At 37.5% G+C, this 23,084-nt stretch overlaps 5 protein-coding genes across 12 annotated transcripts; 2 read left to right on the top strand and 3 right to left on the bottom strand.

The window, feature by feature from the left end:
• Nucleotides 3-8,219, top strand: LOC18775224 (probable E3 ubiquitin-protein ligase ARI8). The gene is made up of 15 exons (XM_007208647.2): nt 3-431; nt 1,972-2,096; nt 2,327-2,432; nt 2,581-2,671; nt 3,255-3,427; nt 3,811-3,915; nt 4,313-4,401; nt 5,157-5,264; nt 5,494-5,584; nt 5,692-5,781; nt 6,360-6,407; nt 6,614-6,685; nt 6,755-6,854; nt 6,928-7,054; nt 7,451-8,219. The coding sequence occupies exons 1-15, from the start codon at nt 243-245 to the stop codon at nt 7,722-7,724; spliced, it is 1,788 nt and encodes a 595-aa protein (XP_007208709.1). The 5' UTR covers nt 3-242; the 3' UTR covers nt 7,725-8,219.
• Nucleotides 8,489-13,054, bottom strand: LOC18772855 (putative metallophosphoesterase At3g03305). 3 transcript variants are annotated; one of them, XR_002271956.1, is made up of 5 exons: nt 12,701-13,054; nt 11,986-12,227; nt 10,222-11,778; nt 9,258-9,719; nt 8,489-9,111 (listed from the first exon to the last, which is right to left on the bottom strand). XR_002271956.1 is itself a non-coding variant. In XM_020565214.1 (5 exons), the coding sequence occupies exons 1-5, from the start codon at nt 12,972-12,974 to the stop codon at nt 9,603-9,605; spliced, it is 2,112 nt and encodes a 703-aa protein (XP_020420803.1). In that variant the 5' UTR covers nt 12,975-13,054; the 3' UTR covers nt 8,489-9,602. The 3 variants fall into 3 exon arrangements, 2 of the variants coding, with proteins under 2 accessions (XP_020420803.1, XP_007208342.1); XM_020565214.1 differs by having other exon boundaries at nt 8,489-9,719; nt 10,222-10,404; nt 10,483-11,778; XM_007208280.2 differs by having other exon boundaries at nt 8,489-9,719.
• Nucleotides 13,708-16,338, top strand: LOC18773783 (ycf20-like protein). 2 transcript variants are annotated; one of them, XM_020567268.1, is made up of 3 exons: nt 13,708-13,921; nt 14,742-14,917; nt 15,712-16,338. In XM_020567268.1, exons 2-3 carry the CDS (start codon nt 14,745-14,747, stop codon nt 16,154-16,156), a joined length of 618 nt encoding a protein of 205 aa, XP_020422857.1. In that variant the 5' UTR covers nt 13,708-13,921; nt 14,742-14,744; the 3' UTR covers nt 16,157-16,338. The 2 variants fall into 2 exon arrangements, with proteins under 2 accessions (XP_020422857.1, XP_007205914.1); XM_007205852.2 differs by having other exon boundaries at nt 13,708-13,972.
• On the bottom strand, nt 16,670-21,982 carry LOC18772548 (protein FAR1-RELATED SEQUENCE 12). 5 transcript variants are annotated; one of them, XM_020567208.1, is made up of 7 exons: nt 21,800-21,982; nt 20,814-21,355; nt 19,336-20,101; nt 18,363-18,922; nt 18,169-18,264; nt 17,714-17,866; nt 16,670-17,095 (listed from the first exon to the last, which is right to left on the bottom strand). In XM_020567208.1, coding segments are annotated over exons 3-7 (870 nt in total). In that variant the 5' UTR covers nt 19,337-20,101; nt 20,814-21,355; nt 21,800-21,982; the 3' UTR covers nt 16,670-17,035. The 5 variants fall into 5 exon arrangements, with proteins under 5 accessions (XP_020422797.1, XP_020422798.1, XP_020422799.1 ...); XM_020567209.1 differs by lacking the exon at nt 16,670-17,095 and having other exon boundaries at nt 17,491-17,866; nt 18,363-18,870; XM_020567210.1 differs by lacking the exon at nt 16,670-17,095 and having other exon boundaries at nt 17,491-17,866; nt 18,363-18,829.
• On the bottom strand, nt 19,892-21,440 carry LOC18774737 (protein FAR-RED IMPAIRED RESPONSE 1). The gene is made up of 2 exons (XM_020565928.1): nt 20,814-21,440; nt 19,892-20,101 (listed from the first exon to the last, which is right to left on the bottom strand). The coding sequence occupies exons 1-2, from the start codon at nt 21,438-21,440 to the stop codon at nt 19,892-19,894; spliced, it is 837 nt and encodes a 278-aa protein (XP_020421517.1).

Below are 23,084 nucleotides of genomic sequence, written 5' to 3'. Positions count from 1 at the left end.
ATCTTTTGTTTTTTGATCGAATACCCTACCCCCCATCTCAGTCATCATGAAAAGCAACATTTTCCTCTCTTTCTTCCTCTCTCCATTTCCTCAGAATCTTCCCTCCTCCTCTAATTTACGTACTTGCCACTCCCTCTATTTCTCTCTTTCCTCCAATCCCAACCTCAGCCCTCTTTAGTTCAATGCAATTAGGATTGGTTCCCAATTAGGGTTTTGATCCTCTTCACCAGAAAACCCACGAAATGGAATCAGACGACGAGTTCGACATGCTCGACGCCAATGATGACGACGACAATGACGAGGATTTCTATAGTGGCGGCGACGACGACGCAGCCGCCGCTATGGACAGCGACGAAGCTGGAGTTGCCGATTACGAGTTCATCGACAACGACTCCGACGATTCCAATGATGTCGCTTCACATCGATACCAGGTGGCTTTCTGCTAATTTTATTTTTAATTATGACAGTTTCAGCTCTTTTATTTTCTTATTCTAGTTTCTATAAAATGATTTTGGTTATCTGAATTTTCTTCATTCTGATTCTGGGTTGTGAAAGTCGAACCTTTTTAGTTGTGATATGTTAATTTCGCTTAATTTTGGTGTTGGGTTTGATGTCAAATTTTCTTACTTTTTCCCCGTGTTGCGATAATGTTAATGCTGCTGATTTTGATCTTAGGTTTGGTTTTATTGATTTATCAGAAATGTGAATTTAGTTTGTGCATTCTGCTAATGTTTATCGCGTTTGATCTTGATATTTGGTTTAGTTGAGGTTATAAAAAATCTGAGCCTTTGCATATATCATGGTAATGTTAATTCTGCTATAATTTTGAGATTATTTTGATGGGATAATGTTAATCGTTCTAGATTTTGACATTTGGGTTAATTTGGCTAGTGTAACAAAGGAAGGATTTGCATAGGTGCTGATATTCTTAACAAAAAAGTGATTTACATGGGTTATGGTTTAATTATATCTGATTGGTTTTTACTTATTGTCTCTTGATTTATTAAAGTTAGAGTCGTTTGTTGGTTGATAATGTCAATTCTGTTTAGAAGCAATTTGGTATTTATTTAATTAGTAGCTGGCCATGGTTGAATTAATTGGTTTTTGTCACCTTTGTGACTCCTTTTAAAGGTTGTTCATTGTTCTGTTGAACCCATCGATTTGGTAGCCTGTCTCTTGAAACACTTGGCTCTGGAAAAGTAGATATTGAAAATCTGAGCCATATTGCATTATGCGATGACTTAGACTTATTGTCGAGTCTATTCCATGGTATTTGCATGAGATTCCTCTTTCTTATTCTTAAACAAGTCCCCGAGAGGGCTTAGTTGATCCACGATTTATGTTTCGTCTTTTGTTTCCTTTTCGTTTGTTTCGAGAAATATATCGATCAATTCCGATTCCTTCTTTTCTATTGATTCTTTTCCGATCGAGATGTATGGATCCATGGGTCTATGTGTCTATATAGATCCTGTTCATGGATTAACGAAAATGTGCAAAAGCTCTATTTGCCTCTGCCATTCTATGAGTCTCTTCCTTTTTGCGTATGGCATCGCCACTCCCGTTGGCAGCATCCACTAATTCGGAACTTAATTTGAAAAGATGAGAAAATTTTGTCAGTTATAGATACATACTAATTGAGCCTTTCAGGCATGGTAAATTTGTTTGTTAGTGGTTTTCTCCATGGGGATTCCAAGTTTTGCGTATTCTGAAAGAACTTTATTTTGTTGTGATTTCCTTGCTTTCCTTTTTCTTTTTTGGAATTCCATTATATATCATTGTTTACTAAGACTATGTATGCATCTTAATGTTACGACTTTTGGATGAGTGTATGTGGAGACAGAATATTTGACTGTTTAACTCGATTGAATTACTCAAACACGCTTTGATGCTTGTCTATACTCCCAAAATAAGTTTATCAGTTTGGCTTTGGTCTATTATTGTTGTTGTAATTTCTTTGGTTTCTTGTTGCAGCAAAACTACACCGTTTTGACAGAAGCTGACATTCGTCAGCATCAAGAGGAGGATATTATGAGGATATCTACAGTGCTTTCCATTTCAAAGGTTTCAGCTAGCATACTGCTTCGCTACTATAGTTGGTAAAATGCTGTCTCCAGTCTGGTGTATTTTTTATTTAGCTTTACATTTTTCTGTCCAAATGGACTGCCTTTACTTTTAGTGCTGGATATCTGGGTTACTGTGAACTAAATTTAGTTTGTCAGATCATTTCCGTCAGACCTTACCCAATTTGTTTACCATGCATTTATTTGATAAGCTTTATGCCATGGTGCGTTATTTGTAAGAATCTATACTTCCTTTGTACTCACAGGAGTGTCAGTAAAGTACATGATGAGTGGTTTGCAGATGAAGAAAAGGTTCGCAGGTCTGTTGGCTTACCGGAGAAACCAGTTGTGGATTACCCTAATGCTCAAGAAGTAAGCAGCCTATGCTTTAGGATCTCATCAAGTTCTAGCATTTTTCGCTAGATAGTTGGGCATGTTGACTACTTTTTTTTGGGTGATTTAATGCTCCAAACTGGTATATATTGCTAAAATATTTTTATAACATGTTGTTTTTTGACAGCATAACTGTGGGATTTGTTTTGAAACCTATCCTCGTGATAAGATGCATGCTGCAGCTTGTGGCCATCCTTTTTGTTCCTCATGCTGGGCAGGTTTGGTACAACTTTCATAGTGTTCCTTTTTCTTCCATGGGAAATCTGAACTTTCAGTACAGTGTGGCATGATTTTTTCACATTTCTATTATTACCAGGGATGAATGTTGTATAAGAAAAATATGCCGGTAATTTGGTCAAACTATTGTCTCAAGAGTCCTCCATACATGTGCACCTCACCTATCTGTTCAAGGTCAGTGTCAATGGCATTACTATGGCCGCCCTTAAAAGGAAAGACTGGCAAATTACCTCTCTTCTTGTCATAATTTAGCGGGTCTTTTGTTGTCAAATTTTTTTTTTCCCCATAATAAACAGTATTTTGTAGGAGCTATATTATATATAAATTATGTATGTATACATGATATGAATGTCAATAGTGCAAAGTTACGTTATTTGTATTATAGCTCTATTTTCTGCTACTCACTACTGAGACAAGTTTTATATGTGTTTTTACGTGTGTCATTTTATATCCCGGAATTTGAATTTTTGAACTTTCTATCTTTTTTCATTTTGTTATTGTGTATCCAAATAGAGTTTTGAGTTTGACCTTACATTCTTTTATCATTTTCTTATTCCCTTCAAGGTTATATTAGCACAGCCATTAATGATGGCCCTGGCTGTTTGATGTTGCGCTGCCCGGATCCATCTTGTGGTGCCGTTGTTTGTCAAGATATGATTAATGCTTTGGCTTCCGCTGAAGACAAGGAGAAATATTCTCGCTACTTTATTAGATCTTATGTTGAAGACAATAGGAAGGTAATCTTAAGTTGGAACTTTGACAAGTGTTTTTCTTCTCCCAAAAAATGCAAAAATGTTTAATTATGTACGACGACTGTTGTTGGCAAGTTGACCAATTAGCCTTAGTTGAGCTGATAAAAGATTGCCTTATTGCTGATTAAAAACCCAGCTGGAGTTCTATGGTTATTATTATATTTTCAATATAAAACACCATTACTGACTCAACTACTAGATACCAAACCTTTTGATTGTCCTGTACAACATCATCATTACCTTCGTACTGTATTACTTTGTGGATTCTAAGTGAGTTTCCAAACTTATAGTTTGCATTGGAGTATTCTTTTAACAAGCCTTCATTCAACATTTTGCTGACTCTTCTTGTTCATGCTGTTTCTTTGTAGACCAAATGGTGTCCTGCTCCAGGCTGTGATTATGCTATAGATTTCATTGTTGGTGGTGGAAGCTATGATGTTACCTGCCGCTGTTCATATAGCTTTTGCTGGAATGTGAGTTTCTTCAAATTCTTCACAGATAGTTTTTATCTTCACTGAATATAAATTTTGAAGGGAACTGCATATCTGTGCATGTTGCATGCACACGGGACACAGGATGTGTTGATAAAATAATACATATATATGTTCTTCCTTCCTATTCTTATTTTATTCTTTGTTTTGTTTTCATATAACCCCTTAAATATATTAGAATAGCACTTGGATGTATATAATTTTTTTTTTCAAAAAAAGAAAAGAAGAAACAACCACATAACTTTTGAAAATTATCTTTGGATCCCCTTTTCTTTTATCGAAAAGGAAAATTACTTGGATACTCGTGTTTGAAAATTTTGGACTATCCTTGCTTCATTAGTGCTCCTGGCATTTACATCATATGAATTTTACCTTGCAGTGTACTGAGGAAGCTCACCGTCCGGTTGATTGCGGCACTGTGGCAAAATGGATATTAAAGAATAGTGCCGAATCTGAAAATATGAATTGGTATGCAATACGTTAGTGATTGGCGACAAAATAAACATATAAAGTTTGAGAACAGTGGTCACATTTGAACATTGGACTCCTCCTTGGGCCATAGGATGATGGGACAATAATCTATGTACTGATGTAAAGTGGTGTGTGGTGAAAGCATGGCCCAGTACCTGCCTTGATAATTGTGTGGCCTTTCTACCCTTGCCCACATGGATATGCCTTTTGATCATATTACAGCATAAAAATCTTATTAGCTAGATAGTACATAAATATGTGGTACAAAAGTTGGTGTGGAATGGTCACCTTAACATGGACTTTATTAGTTGGGAACTAAGTTCTAGATGATTCCCAAACTATTGAAGAGAGTAAAATATCTCAACGTTTGGTTTGTTAAGGTTATAATAAGGATAAAGTCCTGCTTAATTTCAGTTCCTATTACAAATATTTTGAAGGGTATAACCACAAAGAGAGATGGGTATCCTGGGTTACAACAGGGATGGATTGAAAGAAGACTAATCTTCAAGATTCCCCTTGTTTTGCATGATCTCACAAATACTTCACGAATATATACATGTATCCATTCCCAAGAACTTTGAAATCTTAAAGGGCCTATATCTCTCTTGTGCACATGCCAACAATAGGTCTGGTTATTTACAGTCGTGTGAATGCCTTCAATACATTATAATAAACAGTGGCTCACAAAATGTTTTGTTGCCTGTATTGATTTTAGGCCAAAAATGCTAAGTTAAAATGTTGATGGATTTCAGGATATTGGCTAATTCTAAGCCGTGCCCAAAGTGCAAGAGACCAATTGAGAAAAACCAAGGCTGTATGCATATCACTTGCACACCACCTTGTAAATTTGAGTTTTGCTGGTAAGCTTTTTAGCTCTACTACCTGTTGTTTTTGATTTCTTGTGCATCATAATGGAATGTGATTTATTACCTTTACGTTTGTTTCTAGTCTTTTAGGTAGTCATAACTTGTTATGTCAAAGCTGGATTTCATGTTGTCATGCATCTTGTGTGAACAATATCTGCTCAAAAAAACCCCCAAAAAAATAATCTTTCTGGTACATTTTGATACAAGTTGTAGATGATTTCAGGCTTTGCCTCGGTGCATGGTCGGATCATGGTGAAAGGACAGGTGGATTTTATGCATGTAATCGTTATGAGACAGCAAAGCAGGAGGGAGTGGTATGTTAATGTAGTTTCCAACTCTATTTTGATGGTTGAGTATTTTCTCAAGCTACTATTTCAGTATGTGGCATGTTATATAATTATTATTGTATTGTTATTTACAGTATGATGAGACAGAGAAACGAAGAGAGATGGCCAAGAACTCTCTAGAGAGGTACACTCATTATTATGAAAGATGGGCAACCAATCAATCGGTATGTACAAGTTTGTCAAAAATATAGTAAAACTGATTCAGTTCTTGTCATTGTGCTTGAAACGATAGGTTTTTCCGAAGTTCCATGTTTGCTCATGTTTGTAATGTTTGTTAATTATCTAAACGGCATCTTTCTAAATTAAGTCATTTAGGTTGTGCTTAACTTATTTAGCTATATTTAACCTTTGTAGTAAATAATTATACATTATGTGTCTCTGTGGCGCTTGTGCAGAAGACAATTTTTATTTTTTCATTTATGTTGTGGCCCTCATTATGAAAGATAGGCGACAAATCTGTTGACAAACCGGTCATTGTGATTGATGCGATCAGTTTGCTTAAGTCGGCTAACTTTTATAAAATGTCTTGTTGCTTTTGGTTGACTTGCGTACACTTCACTCCTTGGTAATAAATAATCTTGTAAGGGTGCGTCCACACATATGGATATACCTGTTAAAAAGAAATTAATGCTTTAGCCCTTTGTATAATTTTAAATACTTGTTTTCCATTTTAATCTGTGAGACTTCTAAAGTATTTTAAGTTAGAATCTAAAAATATTCCCTTTTTTCCCCATCACTACAGTCCAGGCAAAAAGCACTTGCAGACTTGCAGCAGATGCAAACTGTGCATGTAAGTAAAACCTTTTACTATCAGGGCTTTCTTGGTTAGTGATGCTGGTATAGCTGATTGATGTGGCTATCAATTGTGGTGAATGTGTTCCTGGGCCTATATGTAGCATAGTGCATTTAATAAATGTACAATTTTCTCCTTTCTTTCCTACTAGTTGGCATTCTGCTTTTTAAGTAATCTATAGTTTCGATTTTGTGTCAATGTAGCTTGAGAAGCTGAGCGACATCCAGTGCCAACCTGAGTCACAGCTGAAGTTCATTACAGAGGCCTGGCTACAGGTACACCACAAGTTCACTTTTCTACTGAGAGACGATTGCTTCTTCTTATTTGATTTTCTCCATTTACAGATAGTTGAATGTAGGCGAGTACTAAAATGGACGTATGCCTATGGATATTATTTACCTGAGCATGAACATGCCAAGAGACAGTTCTTTGAGTACTTGCAAGGTATGTCATTTTCTCAGGCTTGAAGATAGACATTGCATGTTGTTGACTTATCCTAATTAATCTGTTTCTGCAGGTGAAGCTGAGTCTGGGTTGGAACGACTTCATCAATGTGCAGAAAAGGAGCTACAAGTTTACCTCAATGAAGAGGACCCATCGAAAGATTTCAATGAGTTCCGCACAAAACTTGCTGGATTGACCAGGTTATTTTGAACTAAAGATTTTACCTTCTGTATTTCTCATTGGATAAGTTGACTACTGCTGGGAGGTAGTGGCTTGGGTCAAAGGGAAGGGTGGTTATTTGTTATTATTATTATTTTTGTGTGTGTGGTTTTGGCGGTGGGGGTTGTTGGCAACTTGGTAAAGTGAAGCAAGGCATGTCAGATTGTCCACATTATTCTATGACTTTTTAAGATTTCAAAAGCAAGTACGATCTTGCAGAAGCCTTTGCTCAACGTCATGTATCAGAGAGTTTTTTGTTTTTATTTTTTTAGATTATCAAACTCATTTTCAAATATTTTTTACTTTACATGTTGACCGACTTGGGATGATATAGCTTTTCAACTTATTGATTTATGGTTCAAATTCAATGAAAACAGTGTGACTCGGAACTACTTTGAAAATTTAGTTCGAGCTCTGGAGAATGGTCTATCAGATGTGGACTCCCATGGTGCCTGCAGCAGGACAGCAAGCTCAAAGAATTTGGGAGGCACAAGCAACAAGGGAAGAGGTGGGAGGGGCAAGGCAACAACATCAAGGTCAAGTAGTTCTAGTAGAAATATTGATGATTTAGGCCACTGGTCCTGTGAACACTGCACCTTTGCAAATGTCAAGTCGGCCACGGTGTGCCAGATGTGTCAACAACGCCGATAACTTATTTTTCCTATGCAAATTGACCTACTTGGATGTCGAGGCCTTGGTTTTGCCTCTTTGGCTGGCAGGTTTCTGTGGATAAGCACCTAGGGGTTTGCTAGGGAGGGTAAAATTTCAACTGGTTACTTTATCTTTGGAATTATAGGAGCGAGGACAATGCAGAAAATAAGAAGGGTGGGAGGAAGGAGTTATACTCTGTCCGTCTTGTTTATTGGAACATGAGCTGTATATAGTTCCTACTGTTTGTCTAGCTTTCGGTGGCTGTCTTTGATTCATGCAAATGCCTTCATCTGTAATTTTCTTGTCATTATCAGTTGCTGATAAACTTGTAGCAAGTTTGAAGCTTTAAAGTGGGTTGTAAGAGTAAACTAGTTGGGGACAAGAAACTGAATTGGCCCCTGCACAAATGAAATAAGTATGTACAATTTATCTTTCTTTTTCTCATCTTGAATACCAAAAAGGAAAAAAAGAAAAAGAAAAATCCCTTTTGGCTTTGATCCGTTCTCAATAATTTCCTTTTTCAGTAGGGTGAGAAAACACTGCTTTTCTTTGCACCAGCGTTCGGCAATTAGCAAGGGCTTCCTTGATTAGATTACTCTTATGCAAAGGGATGTGCGCCTGTTTCTCTTTCTTGATTTTTAAAATGAAAAAACAAGTACAACAAACCACCGAAAAACCAATTGACACACGCCTGGCTACTAGCTAGTTAGTAGAAAGAGAAAAGGTGGAGGGTACGATAATTCTAAATATCAAACAAGATTGTGTTTAGGTCTTCATGTTTTAGGAGTTTATTTCAATGTAAATAAATTCAAAAGGGAGAAAGAGACAGAGAGAGGGGAGAAATGTCATAAAACAGTAGAGATCCAGATACAAACACCTCGTGACATGAGTAGTGAGATACAAACACCTGAAAGGACACTGCAGGGTTAGTGAATATAAACCAACCCCCCCTCCAAGCAGTAGTACATGGTTTTCACACTCATCAACTCCTTAAATTACAGGAAAGGAACGGAAAAAAAATTACATACTTCATTGGTCCCAGACTCTGAAGCTCTGGATGAAACTCACTTGAATTTTCTGCAATATATACAGGTCTAAAACGAGGAGGGGGAGAGCGAGAGAGAGAGTGTGTGTTCGATCATGCATGCGTCCCACCGCCGCTTCAAACTTACAGAATAGATCAGTAACAATTGTGTTCCTGGAGATTAATTTTTAGTGCCTGAGATAAGATGGATTTGGATTTCTTGGGTTTTTCAGAGTGGCACACAAGTGAACCATCAGACTCCACTAGGTTAGGCTGGGAATATCAACCCAAGATGATACCAACCAACCACTGAGTTGCTGCAGAATATTGTCAGCAAACCGATTTCAGCCTCCTCTCCACTTTCTGCATTTCAAACAAATCATACTATGTTTTTGAAATAACTATCATAAAAGTTCCAGTTTAAATTGACAAAATGGATGCAAAGACTGCAAGTCTTCTACAACTGCATAGAGCCATATTGTATTACACAACAAACACAACTTCCTTACTTCAGTTTTGTAAATTGATGCCACAGCACATTAGGGGTACAGCCTACAGCCACTTGTAACAATTAACATACTAGGGGACTAGGGCTGCCCGCTCTCCCAACATCAATTTCTTAATTCTTAGGAGTCGCTTTGCCTTCTTAAATGCAACACAACCAATTCATCACCAAATCCAAACCCACTTCAAATATTATCTGCCATAGCAGACCTCAAAACATCACTTCTTCCTGTTGTTTTGTTTGTTCATGTGAACCCAAGCCTGCATGAAATGCGTCCTATTCAGCAAGGAATGTTGATACAACTTTAAGAAATGTGAGCCCAATTTTGCACTCTGCAATGTGCATAGTATTATATACTCCTAGTTTTGTAGACAGTATAAGCCAACTGTAGTGGAATTGTGAGGCTATATCCTGGAAAATTGAGAATGGGATTCATCTCGTATGCTTTGATGAGAGCCCTGCAATTCTGTAATCCAAGGACAAAAGAAAGAAAGAAACCAAAGTAAAACATATATGAGTAAAATGATGCAAACCATTTACAGAAAAAGAAAAAACAAAACAAAATATGCATCTCAATTTATTACCTAGTAGTCATTTCTCCAATACGGTTCCCAGGATGACAGAGGAAAGGAAATTTAGTTTGGAGACCTCGCAACGTTTTAGAATGGTGGTTGCAAGGTTCCAAACAATTTCTTGCCTCCATCATCTTAAGAAGTTGGGATGAGTATTCACATATGTACTTCACAAAATAAAATGATGTGATTTAACAATTCAAATAATATAAGGGGACAAGAAAGGTCTAACAAATAAGCCTACCACCAAGGATTGAAGAGGTCCCTCTGTAACTTGAGAGAGAGCAATGAGGGTTAATGACTACACTCAAATACTTTAGATAAAATGTACCACGATCCCGTTCCCATGAACTACATGTATTTCAAGCAGAAATAGATCGGTGAAAGGAACCTTACCATAAAATGCTTCCAACAAACTGCCAAGCAAAGAACCAAAAGAACTTTTCGAATCCACCGGTTTCCAACACAGGAATTTGATTTCCTACTCCCTTGGTAATCATACCATAAAGAACTCCTTTCCTCCTGATCATAGTCATCTTCTTTCTTCCCCGTAAGTGAGAGAAATTTTTCCCTGGAGATCTGTTTTTCAGTAGCCAAAGCCCCAGTCAGCAAAATAGCAGGAAAAACCACAAAGAAGAGATGTGGAAGAACAACCACCATTATATCTGGAGATCCGGCATATTCATGTTTTCCCTTTTGATTGAAAGATTTAACTACCCACCCCATATAGGTCATGTATCCTTTATCCTTGCCATCCGTGAAAACTTTCCCAAAAAACCAGGGGAATAATATAAGGTAGAATAAGTATCCTAAAAAACCAAACCATGTGAAGGGAACCCTGCAAAGCTCCTGTAAAACAAATCCTATGCCATTTAGGAAGCCCTTATTCTTGTAAGTGAAATGCCTAATTGAGAAAATGAGGAGAGCTTTTGGAATAAGGAGAATGGAGAGTATAAAGTATACAGCACACCAGAACATTGGGTAATACAAGGCAGCCCATTGACAACCCATGACCATAAACTCCTTCCATGTCCATGAAATCATAGTACTAAGACCATTTATGGAAAACGGCCGTAAATCAGTTGAAGTCGATCTGCCCATGAAGTCAGTTGCTTCTATTTGCAGCCAATATCTATTAGGAATTGGATCCTCAAAGGCTCTATAATTCCATGGAGCAACATAAAGATCTCCCCTGGAGGTGTTATCCACGAGCTTTCTCATGGGTGCCTCAAATACCAGATTGAGATATCCAGGTCTTGAGTCATAGATCCTAGTCATAACCGACACAATTGGAGAAACAGAAAATACCAGGGCTCTTACTGTCTCGTAAGATACCATAGCATGACATTCATACTTGTGATGGGATGAAGATGTTGACATGAACCGTGAGTCCAGGGGAAAAGTTGGCAATATGATAGTCTTTTTGGTGCCTGACATGAAGTCAATGTCAACATACGAAACATGACCTCTATCAATGGCCAAAATTCTCATGGCTCTGCTCTTCCTCCAGTCACCCATCTCCCACTCCCAGAATTCTCTAGCCGCAGGGGCTTCAATTGAACAATTAGCAGTACCATGAAAAGAAAATTGGTGTACATTTAGCTGGAAAAATTTCTGCAAGGATAAAAAATGACGACTAAACTGATGATGCCGCTTCAAGTTTTTACCAAACCGTGTATGCAGATGCCCACATATATAAGCTGATATGGAATGATTGAGGAAGATATCTTTTAGGCTCTTCCCAGAGTATGAGATTGCTGAGAATGAAAGAGGAAAATGCCCAAAGGAAATCTTGCTTAATGGTTTTTCTGATTGAGAATCCCACTGTGAGAGCTCCATATCCAGTTCTGCTAATAGTTGATCAGTTGGATGCCCAAAAAGATTAGTGGGACCTCGTAGACCAACAGACATTGTGCTATCAACTCCAACAAATAGATGCTTCCGCTCGCCAGTCTGGACGTAGAGAAAAGTGTAAAATTGGGAAAATTATGAAAAGCTTTTGAATTAACAAACACTCAATGGAATGCCAGCATCTGTAGTCAAAAATTGGGAAATGGGAATGTACAATTAAAGTTCAACTCAATGTTAGGTTACACAACTTAATGTTCAGTTATTGAAACCTTGGAACTGTTTGGGATTTCCTTGAAAGGAATAACTGACCTGAAGTGTGACACTATTGATATTCCCAGTTCTGCCCAACTGCCCATTGATGCTATACTTTGAAAAGAAATCAAAGGAACCACCAAGCACCGGTACGCCAAAGTTATCATGATTCCCTCTAAGATCAAAGAAGATACTCCTGTCAAGTCCACTCCTTTTTATCACATCTTCCATCATGTTCTGGTATTCCACCCACTCCTCCTCATTTTGCTTCATTGTCAACAAATCCTTGCTTTTTCCATCTGAAGGAGATAAGGAAAATAAGATTATTAAAACTATCACTATTAATATTGTTATAGAAGAAAAGCCAAGCATAACTATGAAGATTATTGATTAAAGTATGGTTCCAAACAGCAAACACTTTGCATCCATCTCTTGCCCCAGTAGTGAATAAGCTAAATGCGTAACAGGGCTTTCTATTATCATTTCAAGCGTGAGACTTGACGCATTAGTTATCAACATTTGAGAATATCAAGATTGAGTATAGTCTCAGATTGCTAAGCTATTTATGACTTCCCCAATCCAATAAAAAAAGAGAAAGAGAAAGAGAGAAAAATATTCCTCTTTTACATACAATACAATCCTGAATCCTGACTTGAGGGAAAAAAAATCCAAACATAACATGAAATCTTCGACATACATGAAGCTAAATCAGCAAAACATAAAAGGGAAATACTTTCAAAGGGGAACGGTAAAAAGAAATAAAAACAAAAACCTGTGAGATCACCGGTGATGAGGACCAGAGAAGGGTTGATCATGGAGAGAGCAGGCCCCACAAGGTTCTTGAAGTCAAGTGCTCTGTCAGGATGGTGGACACTGAAATGGAGATCAGAAAGCTGAACCACCCACACTAGTGACTCTGGGCCTCCCTTTACATCTATCACTCTCCTGTGCGAACTGGATTTTGCAGACGAGAATTCGAATTCTTCACTTGCTGCATAGACAGTGAGGCATAAAAAGAGCTCTAGCATCAGAATGGCACTCCCCATTTTGTCTTCCACTAAATTGCTTTCTTTTGTCTCTTCAGGAGGTTCAGAAACAGGACAAAGTCTTGTCCTTGGGCCTTGGGTATCTGTAACTACGGAAGAAGAAAGAAAGAAGAAACAGATTACAGATAGCATGGCTTGAGGTCAAAATAGTATAGCCGGGCGGCTATACTATTTTGATATTCGAAAATAATTAAGCAGTATACCCACGCGGCTGTACTATTTTGATATTCGAAAATAATTAAGCAGTATACCCACGCGGCTGTACTATTTTGATATTCGAAAATAATTAAGCAGTGTAGTCAGGCGGCTATACTATTTAAATGTTCGAATATTTTATGCGGTACAGCCGCACGGCTATTCTATTTAAATATTATAATATTTTTTAAGCATTATAGCCGCGCGGCTATACTATTTAAATATTAGAACATATTTGAGTAGTATAGCCGCGCGGCCATACTATTTAAATATACGAATATTTTTGAGAAGTATAGCCGCGCGGTCATACTGTTTAAAAAGTATAGCCGGATTTAAATATTCGAATATATTTAAGAAGTATAGCCGCGCTGGCGCTACGATTTTTGTTTTCGGAAATAATTGAGGAGTATAGCCGTCCGGCTATACTATTTAAATATTCGAATATATTTGAGAAGTATAGCATATTCGTATATTTAAACCTTTTTTTTTTTGGGTCGAAATTTTCGTAAATTCGTATATTTAAACTAAAAGGTCAAAACAAATGGAAAAAAGGAGTAATATTTACAAAGAGAAAACAACTATGCTGGGTCTCATGCTCTGGTCTGGTTGCTGATTGCTCAAATTAAGAACACAATCCACTGCTATCAACAACAAAAAAACAGAAACCTCTGCCTGCAAAGTCCAGGCAATCACCGAGCTCACTCCTGCCTGCTCTTCATTTGTCATTCATGAAGACATAAAGATACGCACTTGTAATTCTATCGCCACTTTCTTCTTGACTACTTGTCTTCTTCTTTTTCAGGGCGAGTAATCTTTTTATCTGTCTTTTATGAATTTATATTTGTTTCCCGGAAGTTGCTGCTATCTGGGTTATTTATTTGAAAGGATCCTTAGTAGTTGGTTCAGTATTTCTTCAAGTTTTGGTTACATTTTCCTTTTCTCTGGGGTTCTTATCATCTTGGTTCTTGGTGATTGTTAATTGTATTTGCGCAAATGGGTTTTTAGAGGTGACGTTAAGTATTTTATTTATTTTTTCTTGTTGCATTAGTGTTTGTTTGATTTATTTTCTCAAGGATTCTAGTAATTACTAACTTATGTTCTTAAGGATTCTAGTAATTACTAACTTAGGTTCTTAAATTCATAGTGTTAATTATGCTATTTGTTCTCTTTTATTAATTTTCATTTGGTTCTGGACGACTCAGATAAAAAAATTTGGTGGCTTGAGCCCAGTGTGGCTGTGGAAATTGATGGAACCCTAAGAATGAGTTGGTTTTGAAGGGGTAGCGGAGTAAGGTTTAGGTTTACGTTCTGGTCTTGGGGCTTGATGAGGTCCATACCATGTGCTGCCTACCATCTTATTCAGAATCATACTTACATAATGACAGTGGACTAACAAATAACCTCCTTACGTCTTAAGAGTATGGCCTAATGATTCTTAGTTTCAACGACTGAGTAATCAAAAGTGTTCAATTGAAGCCTTGAGTACTAAAAGATAATCCATATTGCGTCATGGTTCTTATGAGAGATCATCACTGTTCACATTGTGTATCCATTTATTTTCTATAATTGTAGTTCATGGCCTGTCGAATGGGAACTACAATGCTACAGTCAAGTTTACTAGCAGTGGAGAATCAAATCTCTGAAAGATCGCCTATAACCCTTGCAAACCAGAATGGTTGCAGTGAACCAAGTTTCATCAGGCAAACTTCAAAGATTGGCATAAAGTCTGTGCCATTCCTCCAAAGGAGGTATGCTTAATGAAACCAAATGTTTTTTTTCTAGATCATGAAGATTTGTGTTGTATATGGCTTCATGCTGCGTCTGAGCCTGAATATTGGTCATCATGAGTTTTTCTTTCTTCTTTGTTCTTGTTTCTTGACGAATTAAAGTTGACTGCATTATCTTTTCTTCATGAATCTTAGATGATTTGAAATTTCTCTTATTTCTATGACACCGGAATAAATAATAAAATCCCTGAACCCTTCTGAATAATAGTGAGTTGCATGCATCCTTCTTGTGGCAAGGACTGTTATTCTTTCATTCATTTTTGGATTTCCTCTTTTCGCTCTGCTCTGTACCTATCTATTTCCGAGTTCCAGACCAGAATATTATTATACAGAATGATGCCCAAATTTTGAACGTGGTGCTGTATATTAGGAACTTGTACCAAAATCCTGCCTTCGCTAAGAATTAGGGGCTTAAAGGAATGAGTAAGGGCTGCCTCTCATCCTGTGGCCATAGACCTAATGGACCTTGAACGGATCGAAGTATAGATTCTGCTTAGTCCACTTACAGAGAATGAGTTGAGTCAGTTTGGAACTTTTGTGGACAGTCGACAGTTGATAGAACTTTCTTTTTGGTTTAGTTTACAGTAGATTGATTATATATCCACGTCAAATCCAAGTTCTCCGAACTGTACTTAAGAATTATACATGTCCTGGTCCAAGTACGACTAGATAAAATACTTGCTGATGCTTCTTCTTTTATAAGAATATACCAATACCCCCCTCTTAACTTGCTTATTTCTGTTATGCGGACACAGTTTTCATTCAACAAGGCATCAGTGGAGAATAGCCTTTGCCTTGGACACAGGTGGGGTTCCTGATAATGGTGGGCAAGAGGGCATCGATGGCAACAGCTCTGATCTCAATCGCACTCGATTGGGTCGGATAGTGACTGCAGGTGGAAGACAGCTATTGGAGAAGCTGAATATAGCCAGAAAAAATTTTCCCATGAAGATATTTCTTCTTCTTTTGGGTTTCTACACGGCAAATGCATTGGCTACAATCCTTGGACAGACCGGCGATTGGGATGTTTTGGTTGCAGGTATTGTGGTTGCTGCCATTGAGGGTATTGGTATGCTTATGTATAGAAAGCCCCCCTCTCAATCAAGTGGGAGGCTGAAGTCTTTAGTCATGATGATAAATTACTGGAAAGCTGGTGTATGCTTAGGCCTCTTTGTGGATGCTTTTAAGTTGGGTAGTTAAAAGGTGCTTTTATCCACCTCAAGTTTGGAACTAAACTCGTGTTTTAAGTATTAACCAACCTCGCTCCATTGGTAGGCTGTCCTGTTCGGACTCCGGACTAGATCCACGTGTATCATAATAAGATCACCAATCTCAACTTCAGTTTTGCAAATAAAAGTTTGTCCTGTAGTTCTGTTTCTGTACGTGCAGCTCTCAGTTTATTGTTTCCTGAACTTCTTTATTTATTTGTTATCTTTGTTTCTAGAAAGAGAAATGAAGAGATATGAATGAAGTTAAGTTATCACTATATCTATCTATATATATATATATATATATATATATAGAGAGAGAGAGAGAGAGAGAGAGAGAGAGAATGTAATGTACAAAATAAAACCATTTTCTAAGGAGAGGCGTCACCTTTAATTTTGGTGCTGCCTTAGCCATGGAGGCATGGACCATGCTAAACGAGTCTTGCATAGACAGTTTTCTATTGGTTTTTTGCATGTTCAGTTTCTTGAATTATGCGTCCGCGGGATCATTAGGAAGTTTCCCTCAAAACGTGTATACAAGAGAAAGTAACAGATGAAAGAAAGAAAGATAGGAAGAAGAAATGTCAAGAGCCTCTTTGGTACAACTACTTGAAAGCTCTCATCATGAGCATGACATCCTTCTTCGATAATGGCCTCCAATTTCGGATAATTATTTGAACATCTCTGGACCTGGTGGTGTCGGTAGTGGTGGGATATAAGAAGGGATGGTGCAACTTCGCCCCAGTTCTGCATGTATCTCAATCTCACCTCCTTTGCCATCATCTGATTTCTGATCTCTCCTCTTGTCTCCTCGCGTCTCGTCTCAGCAAATTGAAGGGTTCGATTCGATGGATAATTTTCTCAATGAAAGCTACCCAGCTATTGGGGTTGGGGTTAGATGGTGACAAAGTTGATGTGGATGATCTAATACCTATTTATACATACAAGCTGATTCAGTGAGAGGTTGGGATGAAAAGATAAAGTAAACCAAAAATAGAAACAAATCTAAGATAAGCCAAAATCAAAATTCGGTTTTATATATACATAGATGCATGCAGAAGAGAAGAGCCATTGGTGGTGGGAATATAACTAAAAATAACATTCAAGTTTGAGCCAAGAAAAAAACTGACCAAAAGCCAAGATAGCTAATAGCTATGGTGATTCAACAAACCTATTTTCAACTAGCTATTATTACGCATTTATAATAAAACTTAACCTTTGTTTAAAACGAAAAAGAAAAAACAACTTTACCTTTATCTTGAAATCAATGAATACAAGCATGCTTACTTGTTCCAAGTGCCAACCATACCATACGAAGCATTTGTTTACAGGTTGTAGTAGTAGGGCAATTGAAACAAAACACAGAGACAATAGATATCCCATACTTACTGGAGAATCTCCCTCCAACTAAACTCATATTTATCATTGCAATGCAAAGTAATACTTGTTCAGTAAAACAAAATTAAATTATAAAGCTAATGTGAATATATACAGTATACATTAGGTTTAGGATGCTAGGACTTTTCCCTTCCGATTCAATCTCCTTTACCTTGTCGACAACATACTGAACTTTCTTTGACAGGTCTTGTGTATGTTCCTCAATGTGATCAAATAGAAGATCAACTATTTCTCTAAGTGAAGCAGACTGCTTTCTCTCAAGGAACAGCTCGCGAGTTAATTCTTCAATCTTTGTCTTATCATCCTACAAACACATTCCACATCTATTAGATAATGTAACAGTTACCCACTGACACTGAGGTCAATCAAATCAACTCTTTGGAATAAATAACAAAGAGACAATGAAAAACACCCATGAAACATATGCAACCAGGAAGAAGGTTGCCTGAAAAGTAGACCGAGTTAAACTTACTAAGAGCTTCGCAACTTTCACCTCAATGGATCAAATTAAATGGCAGAACCAGAACTTTGACAAATCTAGAAAAAACGATTATTTTGTTTCTGAGCTTTTTAAATAATAAAAAAGGAAATGCTTTCCTGTCTCACCAGCCAATTAAATTTAACATATTTGACCATTCCAATATCAATTCCACATATACAAAGAGTGTGCAAGCTTTCCAGTTGTCCAATTTGGTTTATAATCTGAGTCAACATGGCAAAATTTCATGAGGCAAGACAAAAAATTTCTTCCAACAAATTAAGTCAATAACTAACAACTGAAAAAGAGGACAATAACTGACCGGTACTTGATCAGCAATCAATCCTTTTTGACCTTTGTTGGCAGTGGCAGTCAATGCATGAGTGTGCTCCTTCATGAACCTTGTGACAACCCATTTCCCAATACTAATTTTCTTTATCGATAGCATGGCCTTACAACCTACCCTAGTGGGAGCCCGAGGCTTTATGGTAGTCTTATCACGCCTATCAGGCTTCCGGTAACCCTCCTTGTTGCACACAAAAGTCCGGCCAATGATGGTTCCACCATGTTTGGATCGAGCCAGGTAGTTCATACGAGTCATGAAACCCACACGCATGCCATAGGCATTATAAAATGCTTGTGCAGTTTCTTCTGTATCAAATTCCTGACCCACATACGGCTCATGTGCTTCGACCACTACACTTGATCCATCTTTACAAGGATTTTGAGTCACTTCATCATCTTGTCCTTGTCCAAGATGAGACATCTCTTCAACTTCAACAAAGCTTCCTACCAATGCACCATCATTGGAATGCTTAAGCTCGGCATCACTTGAATCATTTAACACCCCATCATTAATATTTATATCAAGTTCAGAATCCACTGCAATATAACATTCATGGAATCAATCATGAGGATCCTAGTGCAATGCAAATTGTTCTTTTTTCTATATTCAGTAGTGTCAGTGGTATTCATAACCAAGAAAAAACAAGTCACTATCATATCATGTCATATTTAAGCAGATTGATATAAAGCATATGAAAGTTGAAACGAACAACGTAAATACACAATGTGAAAAGAAAAAGCCATATTCAATAATTCAAAGACAAAAAGAAGATTACAAGAATAAGTTTAACAGTAGAACCACGGTCACACCCAGAAACTAAAAGGAAATTGGAAAACCCAATTGACAGACAATCAAGATCAAATATTTGATTTTTTTTTTTCAAGATAAGTAATTGAAATTGAGAGAGAAATTCAAAAACCAGTGTAAAGTAACTGAATTTGAAACTTACTGAGTCATTTGATTTTTCTGAAGCCCGAAATGCCGGCGGGTCAGATCCGCGGGAACTCCATGTTTGTTTCAAAGCGAGAAGCTCAGTCCCAGCGAAAGGGAAGAGGCTTTTGGGATTTCAGTCTTCGTAAGAATAATGTAATCAATATTATGCACAGGTGGGGCTTTCTAGTTGAACTGGGTCGGGTGGTTTTGTTGATATAAATTGTTCTATTCTCTCGAACATGGCATTGGCAGCCAACTGCTCTGAGAATCACATTTCTTATAGTTATTCTACTCATCCCCCTTATACAAATACAAACCATTAATTATAGGCAACGAAACGATTAATCCTAAATTAACAGGTAAATGTTAATTCGATTCTATTGAATAATTGAACAAAAAATTTATTTTGATCAACAGCCATCCATCCCATATAGAAAAGGAAAAGGGAAAGGAAATACACACCATCATATCAACTGATAGGTCGGTAAACATGACTTGACAATAGATTGAGAAGGCGAGTGTGAAAATTCAATTTACAGATTTCACATTTACATTACAAAACGAAACGCAGACTAGGAGACATTTCGACGGTCTTTTCCCTTTCCCTCGGATGATACAATTTCTTGGAGATTATCAGTTATGCGCTGGATCTTTTGCGACAGGTTTTGAGTGTGCTCTTCAATGTGATTGAATAGGAGGTCTATGATTTTTCTATATGAAGCAGACCGCTTTCTCTCAACCAGCAGTTGTTGAGTTAGTTCTTTGATTTTCATCTGTTCATCCTGCAAGCAAAAACCAAGCACAACAAGCCCTTAAGAAAGGAGGACATGATGAATGAATGACTATGTTGTGAAAGACTAATTAAGGACAGATTGCATAATGGAACTCCAAAACTCATCTTTCTTTGTTACTACTGAACAACAATGCTACTACTGAATAAAAGGGAGGCTAGATAAACAGGCTAACACTTTCAACTGCAAATCTCACTTACACATAGCATATTTCCCAAAACCAACAAGTTTTGAGATTAATGATTTCATTTATTCCTTAAAAACTTTTAGCAAAGTACTAACCACCCTCAGAACATTAATAATTACACCCTCAATATGCATGCAGAAGTGTGATACACAAGACTTAACATAAGGCTAGACAGACACCATGGGGACATGAGAATTAGTGAATGTGCTTATTAGGACTTGAATATCAAGGAAAAAGGAAAACCAAAAAGGGTTCATCCATACTTCCACAACATATAGATATAGGAACAATCAATTTTTAACTAAACAAGAATTGTTTCCATGGGTCTCTCACACTAATTTGAACTCCGATAAAGATACTGCAGAAGGCAGATAAGCTTATAGCATCCAAATTGAGAAACAATGCTAGTTAACATGCATTTCACTGAGACAAGTATTTAAAACCCTAATCAATTCAAAAGAGCATTAACTAACACCGCACTGGAAAAAAATAATGAAAACAATAAAGAGAAGTTACCGTAGTAGATTGATCATTCGATCCTTTTTTACCCTTCCCTGGAGACAGTGTATGGGTATGCTCCTTGACAAACTTTGCAACTACCCACTTTCCAATACTCAGTTTCTTAACTGAAATCATTGCCTTGCAACCAACCCTAGTGGGGGGTCGAGGTCTCACACTCATTCTCTCACGCTTATCAGCCACTCGGTAACCCTCTTTGTTACATACTAGCGTTCGAGCAATGATGGAGCCATCGACCCTAGAACGAGATAGATCGTTCACACGTGTTCTGAAACCTATTCTCAGTGCATATGCATTATAAAATGCATGTGCAGCTGCTTCTGAGTCGAATTCCTGGCCCAGATATGGTTCGTCTCCTTCAACTGCATTTTGTTCCACTCTTGAAGAATTTTGACCCACTTGCTCAATTTGCTCAAGACTAGAAGCCTCCTCGACAACACAAGTTGCTAGAATTGCACCATCATGATTTAATCTAAGCTCAACATCTGCTGAATTATCTAAGAGCCCATTTTGAGCCTCTGTATCAAATACAGAATCCACTGCAAAAGCATAAACTTTGAGTTTGAGCCATTGCCAAGCAAAAATAAACAAAAGCAACATAATACAAGAAAAGCCCATCTCCATGACATAAATTCTCAACTTGAATTAAGCAACAAAATGGTCAGATCAGATGGGCTACACTTAGACTAGACTAGGAGGGTCAAGAAATCAGCATATTCCATCTCCATGATTTGCATTCATCACAATCACATGCTCATTCATTCTCAAATGGATAAACATAAATGAGTGTGTTTGTGTGTGTAAGGCACAGGCTACAGACCCAATACTACAAAATTAAAAAGAAATAAAGAGGTAAAAAGAACAACACACAAACACACACACACTTTGGCGTTCATATTAGAAGAAAACAAAAACACCATGAATCAACCGAATATCAGATTCTTGTTTGTTGTAAATAAGGAATCTTTAAAAAGAGAACTTACTGATTGATCGATGGTAAAGCTGAACGAACCAGAAGAGGATAGTATTAGTTACATCCACCAAACCCAATTGAACGCAACCCACTGAGAGACAGAGAAAGAGAAAGAGAAAGAGAAAGGAAGCTGTTTTCTGTTCTCCCTCTCTATCGTCAATCAGAGAGGACACGTTGTGTAACCCGGCTTGTTGTGTACATTTTTCTGTTTTCGGGCCGGTAGAGCTAGAGTGTGGACTCCCATTCTCAGCCAAGATTTTAAATAAAATAAATTAATCCAAAGCCCAACATATCTTTAATTCCCTCTTCGGCCTGCCCAAAGCCCAACAATACCCAACCTTTTAAAACCCCCCTCAATTACTCTTTTTATTTTTATTTTTCTGTTGAAAGAGATGCTTGATTAAAGATAGTGCTGAAACAGTAAATACTATCATAATTCAACTTCTGTTCGCTTACTTACTGAGTAATAATAATTATTATTATTATACGCTCGTATTTTCAAACTATAGATAATAATAATAATAATAATAATAAATAAGAATGTGAGAACTGAGAGTCTCAGGTCACTCCCAGGCATAATAATGTTGGCCACTATAAAATCTTGTAGCCTATTTTACGTGACCTAGGCGATATATATATATATATATATGAACATTATTCCTTTGAAGCTACAATGATTGACCACTTAAATTGCCACTCCACTTAGCTACCTATACCTAGCAATAAATCACTCCGCTATTTTCTCCTGCTTGTTACCAGCAGCCTGTCTGTCTATTGCTCTGTCTCTCTCTGGGGCTGGTAAGAGAGAGAGAGAGAGTGAGAGGAGCTTGGTCCACTGTTAGTCTGATATTGGCCCAGCCCATGTTGGAAGCTGCTTTGAACATGAAATCCAGTCAAGTAATGCATGCATGTATCATGTATGTCACCCATGCTGATGGTAGCTAGCTAGCTACCTTCCTTGATCCGAATCAATCACTACCACATCAGACTCCGAGATTCAGAATGCAATCCATCATTATACTGTAAGGCATTGACAGGCAGGTGCAGCATTTGACCATTTCATGTAATTTACACACAATGAACATAATTTACATGTGGATGTGGAGTACTAGTAGTACGACCACCAGCCACCAGGGCATGAAAATGAAAGCCATGTGTTGATACATTGGCATACTTAGATTGCCATGTGTATAATTACTACATTTCATGTCTGTGCTGTGGTTATATATATTTTATTGTTTATCATTCACTTCACTCATCATGGCTCAGTCGGTCATCGCCATGGGGAGAGTTCA

The sequence above is a fragment of the Prunus persica genome, chromosome G6, assembly GCF_000346465.2.
Source record: "Prunus persica cultivar Lovell chromosome G6, Prunus_persica_NCBIv2, whole genome shotgun sequence".
Classification (NCBI taxonomy): Eukaryota; Viridiplantae; Streptophyta; class Magnoliopsida; order Rosales; family Rosaceae; genus Prunus; species Prunus persica.
This window is presented reverse-complemented; position numbering and strand designations above follow the sequence as displayed.

Excerpts from the sequence above, each read along its gene's own strand:
- LOC18772855 (XM_007208280.2), bottom strand. The coding sequence starts at position 12,974 with ATGGGGAGTGCCATTCTGATGCTAGAGCTCTTTTTATGCCTCACTGTC. Across the intron at positions 12,228-12,700 it reads CATCACCGGTGATCTCACAG|ATGGAAAAAGCAAGGATTTG; the intron begins GTTTTTGTTTTT and ends TATCTCCTTCAG. Across the intron at positions 9,720-10,221 it reads TTTGTTGGAAGCATTTTATG|AATTGCAGGGCTCTCATCAA; the intron begins GTAAGGTTCCTT and ends CTTGGATTACAG.
- LOC18775224 (XM_007208647.2), top strand. The coding sequence starts at position 243 with ATGGAATCAGACGACGAGTTCGACATGCTCGACGCCAATGATGACGAC. Across the intron at positions 5,265-5,493 it reads TGTAAATTTGAGTTTTGCTG|GCTTTGCCTCGGTGCATGGT; the intron begins GTAAGCTTTTTA and ends AGATGATTTCAG. Across the intron at positions 6,408-6,613 it reads AGCAGATGCAAACTGTGCAT|CTTGAGAAGCTGAGCGACAT; the intron begins GTAAGTAAAACC and ends GTGTCAATGTAG.
- LOC18773783 (XM_020567268.1), top strand. The coding sequence starts at position 14,745 with ATGGCCTGTCGAATGGGAACTACAATGCTACAGTCAAGTTTACTAGCA. Across the intron at positions 14,918-15,711 it reads GTGCCATTCCTCCAAAGGAG|TTTTCATTCAACAAGGCATC; the intron begins GTATGCTTAATG and ends ATGCGGACACAG.
- LOC18772548 (XM_020567207.1), bottom strand. Across the intron at positions 18,265-18,362 it reads TGATTGCTGATCAAGTACCG|ATTATAAACCAAATTGGACA; the intron begins GTCAGTTATTGT and ends ATGTTGACTCAG. Across the intron at positions 17,867-18,168 it reads ATGTTAAATTTAATTGGCTG|GATGATAAGACAAAGATTGA; the intron begins GTGAGACAGGAA and ends ATGTGTTTGTAG.
- LOC18774737 (XM_020565928.1), bottom strand. The coding sequence starts at position 21,440 with ATGGAGATGGGCTTTTCTTGTATTATGTTGCTTTTGTTTATTTTTGCT. Across the intron at positions 20,102-20,813 it reads CGAATGATCAATCTACTACG|GATGAACAGATGAAAATCAA; the intron begins GTAACTTCTCTT and ends TTTTGCTTGCAG.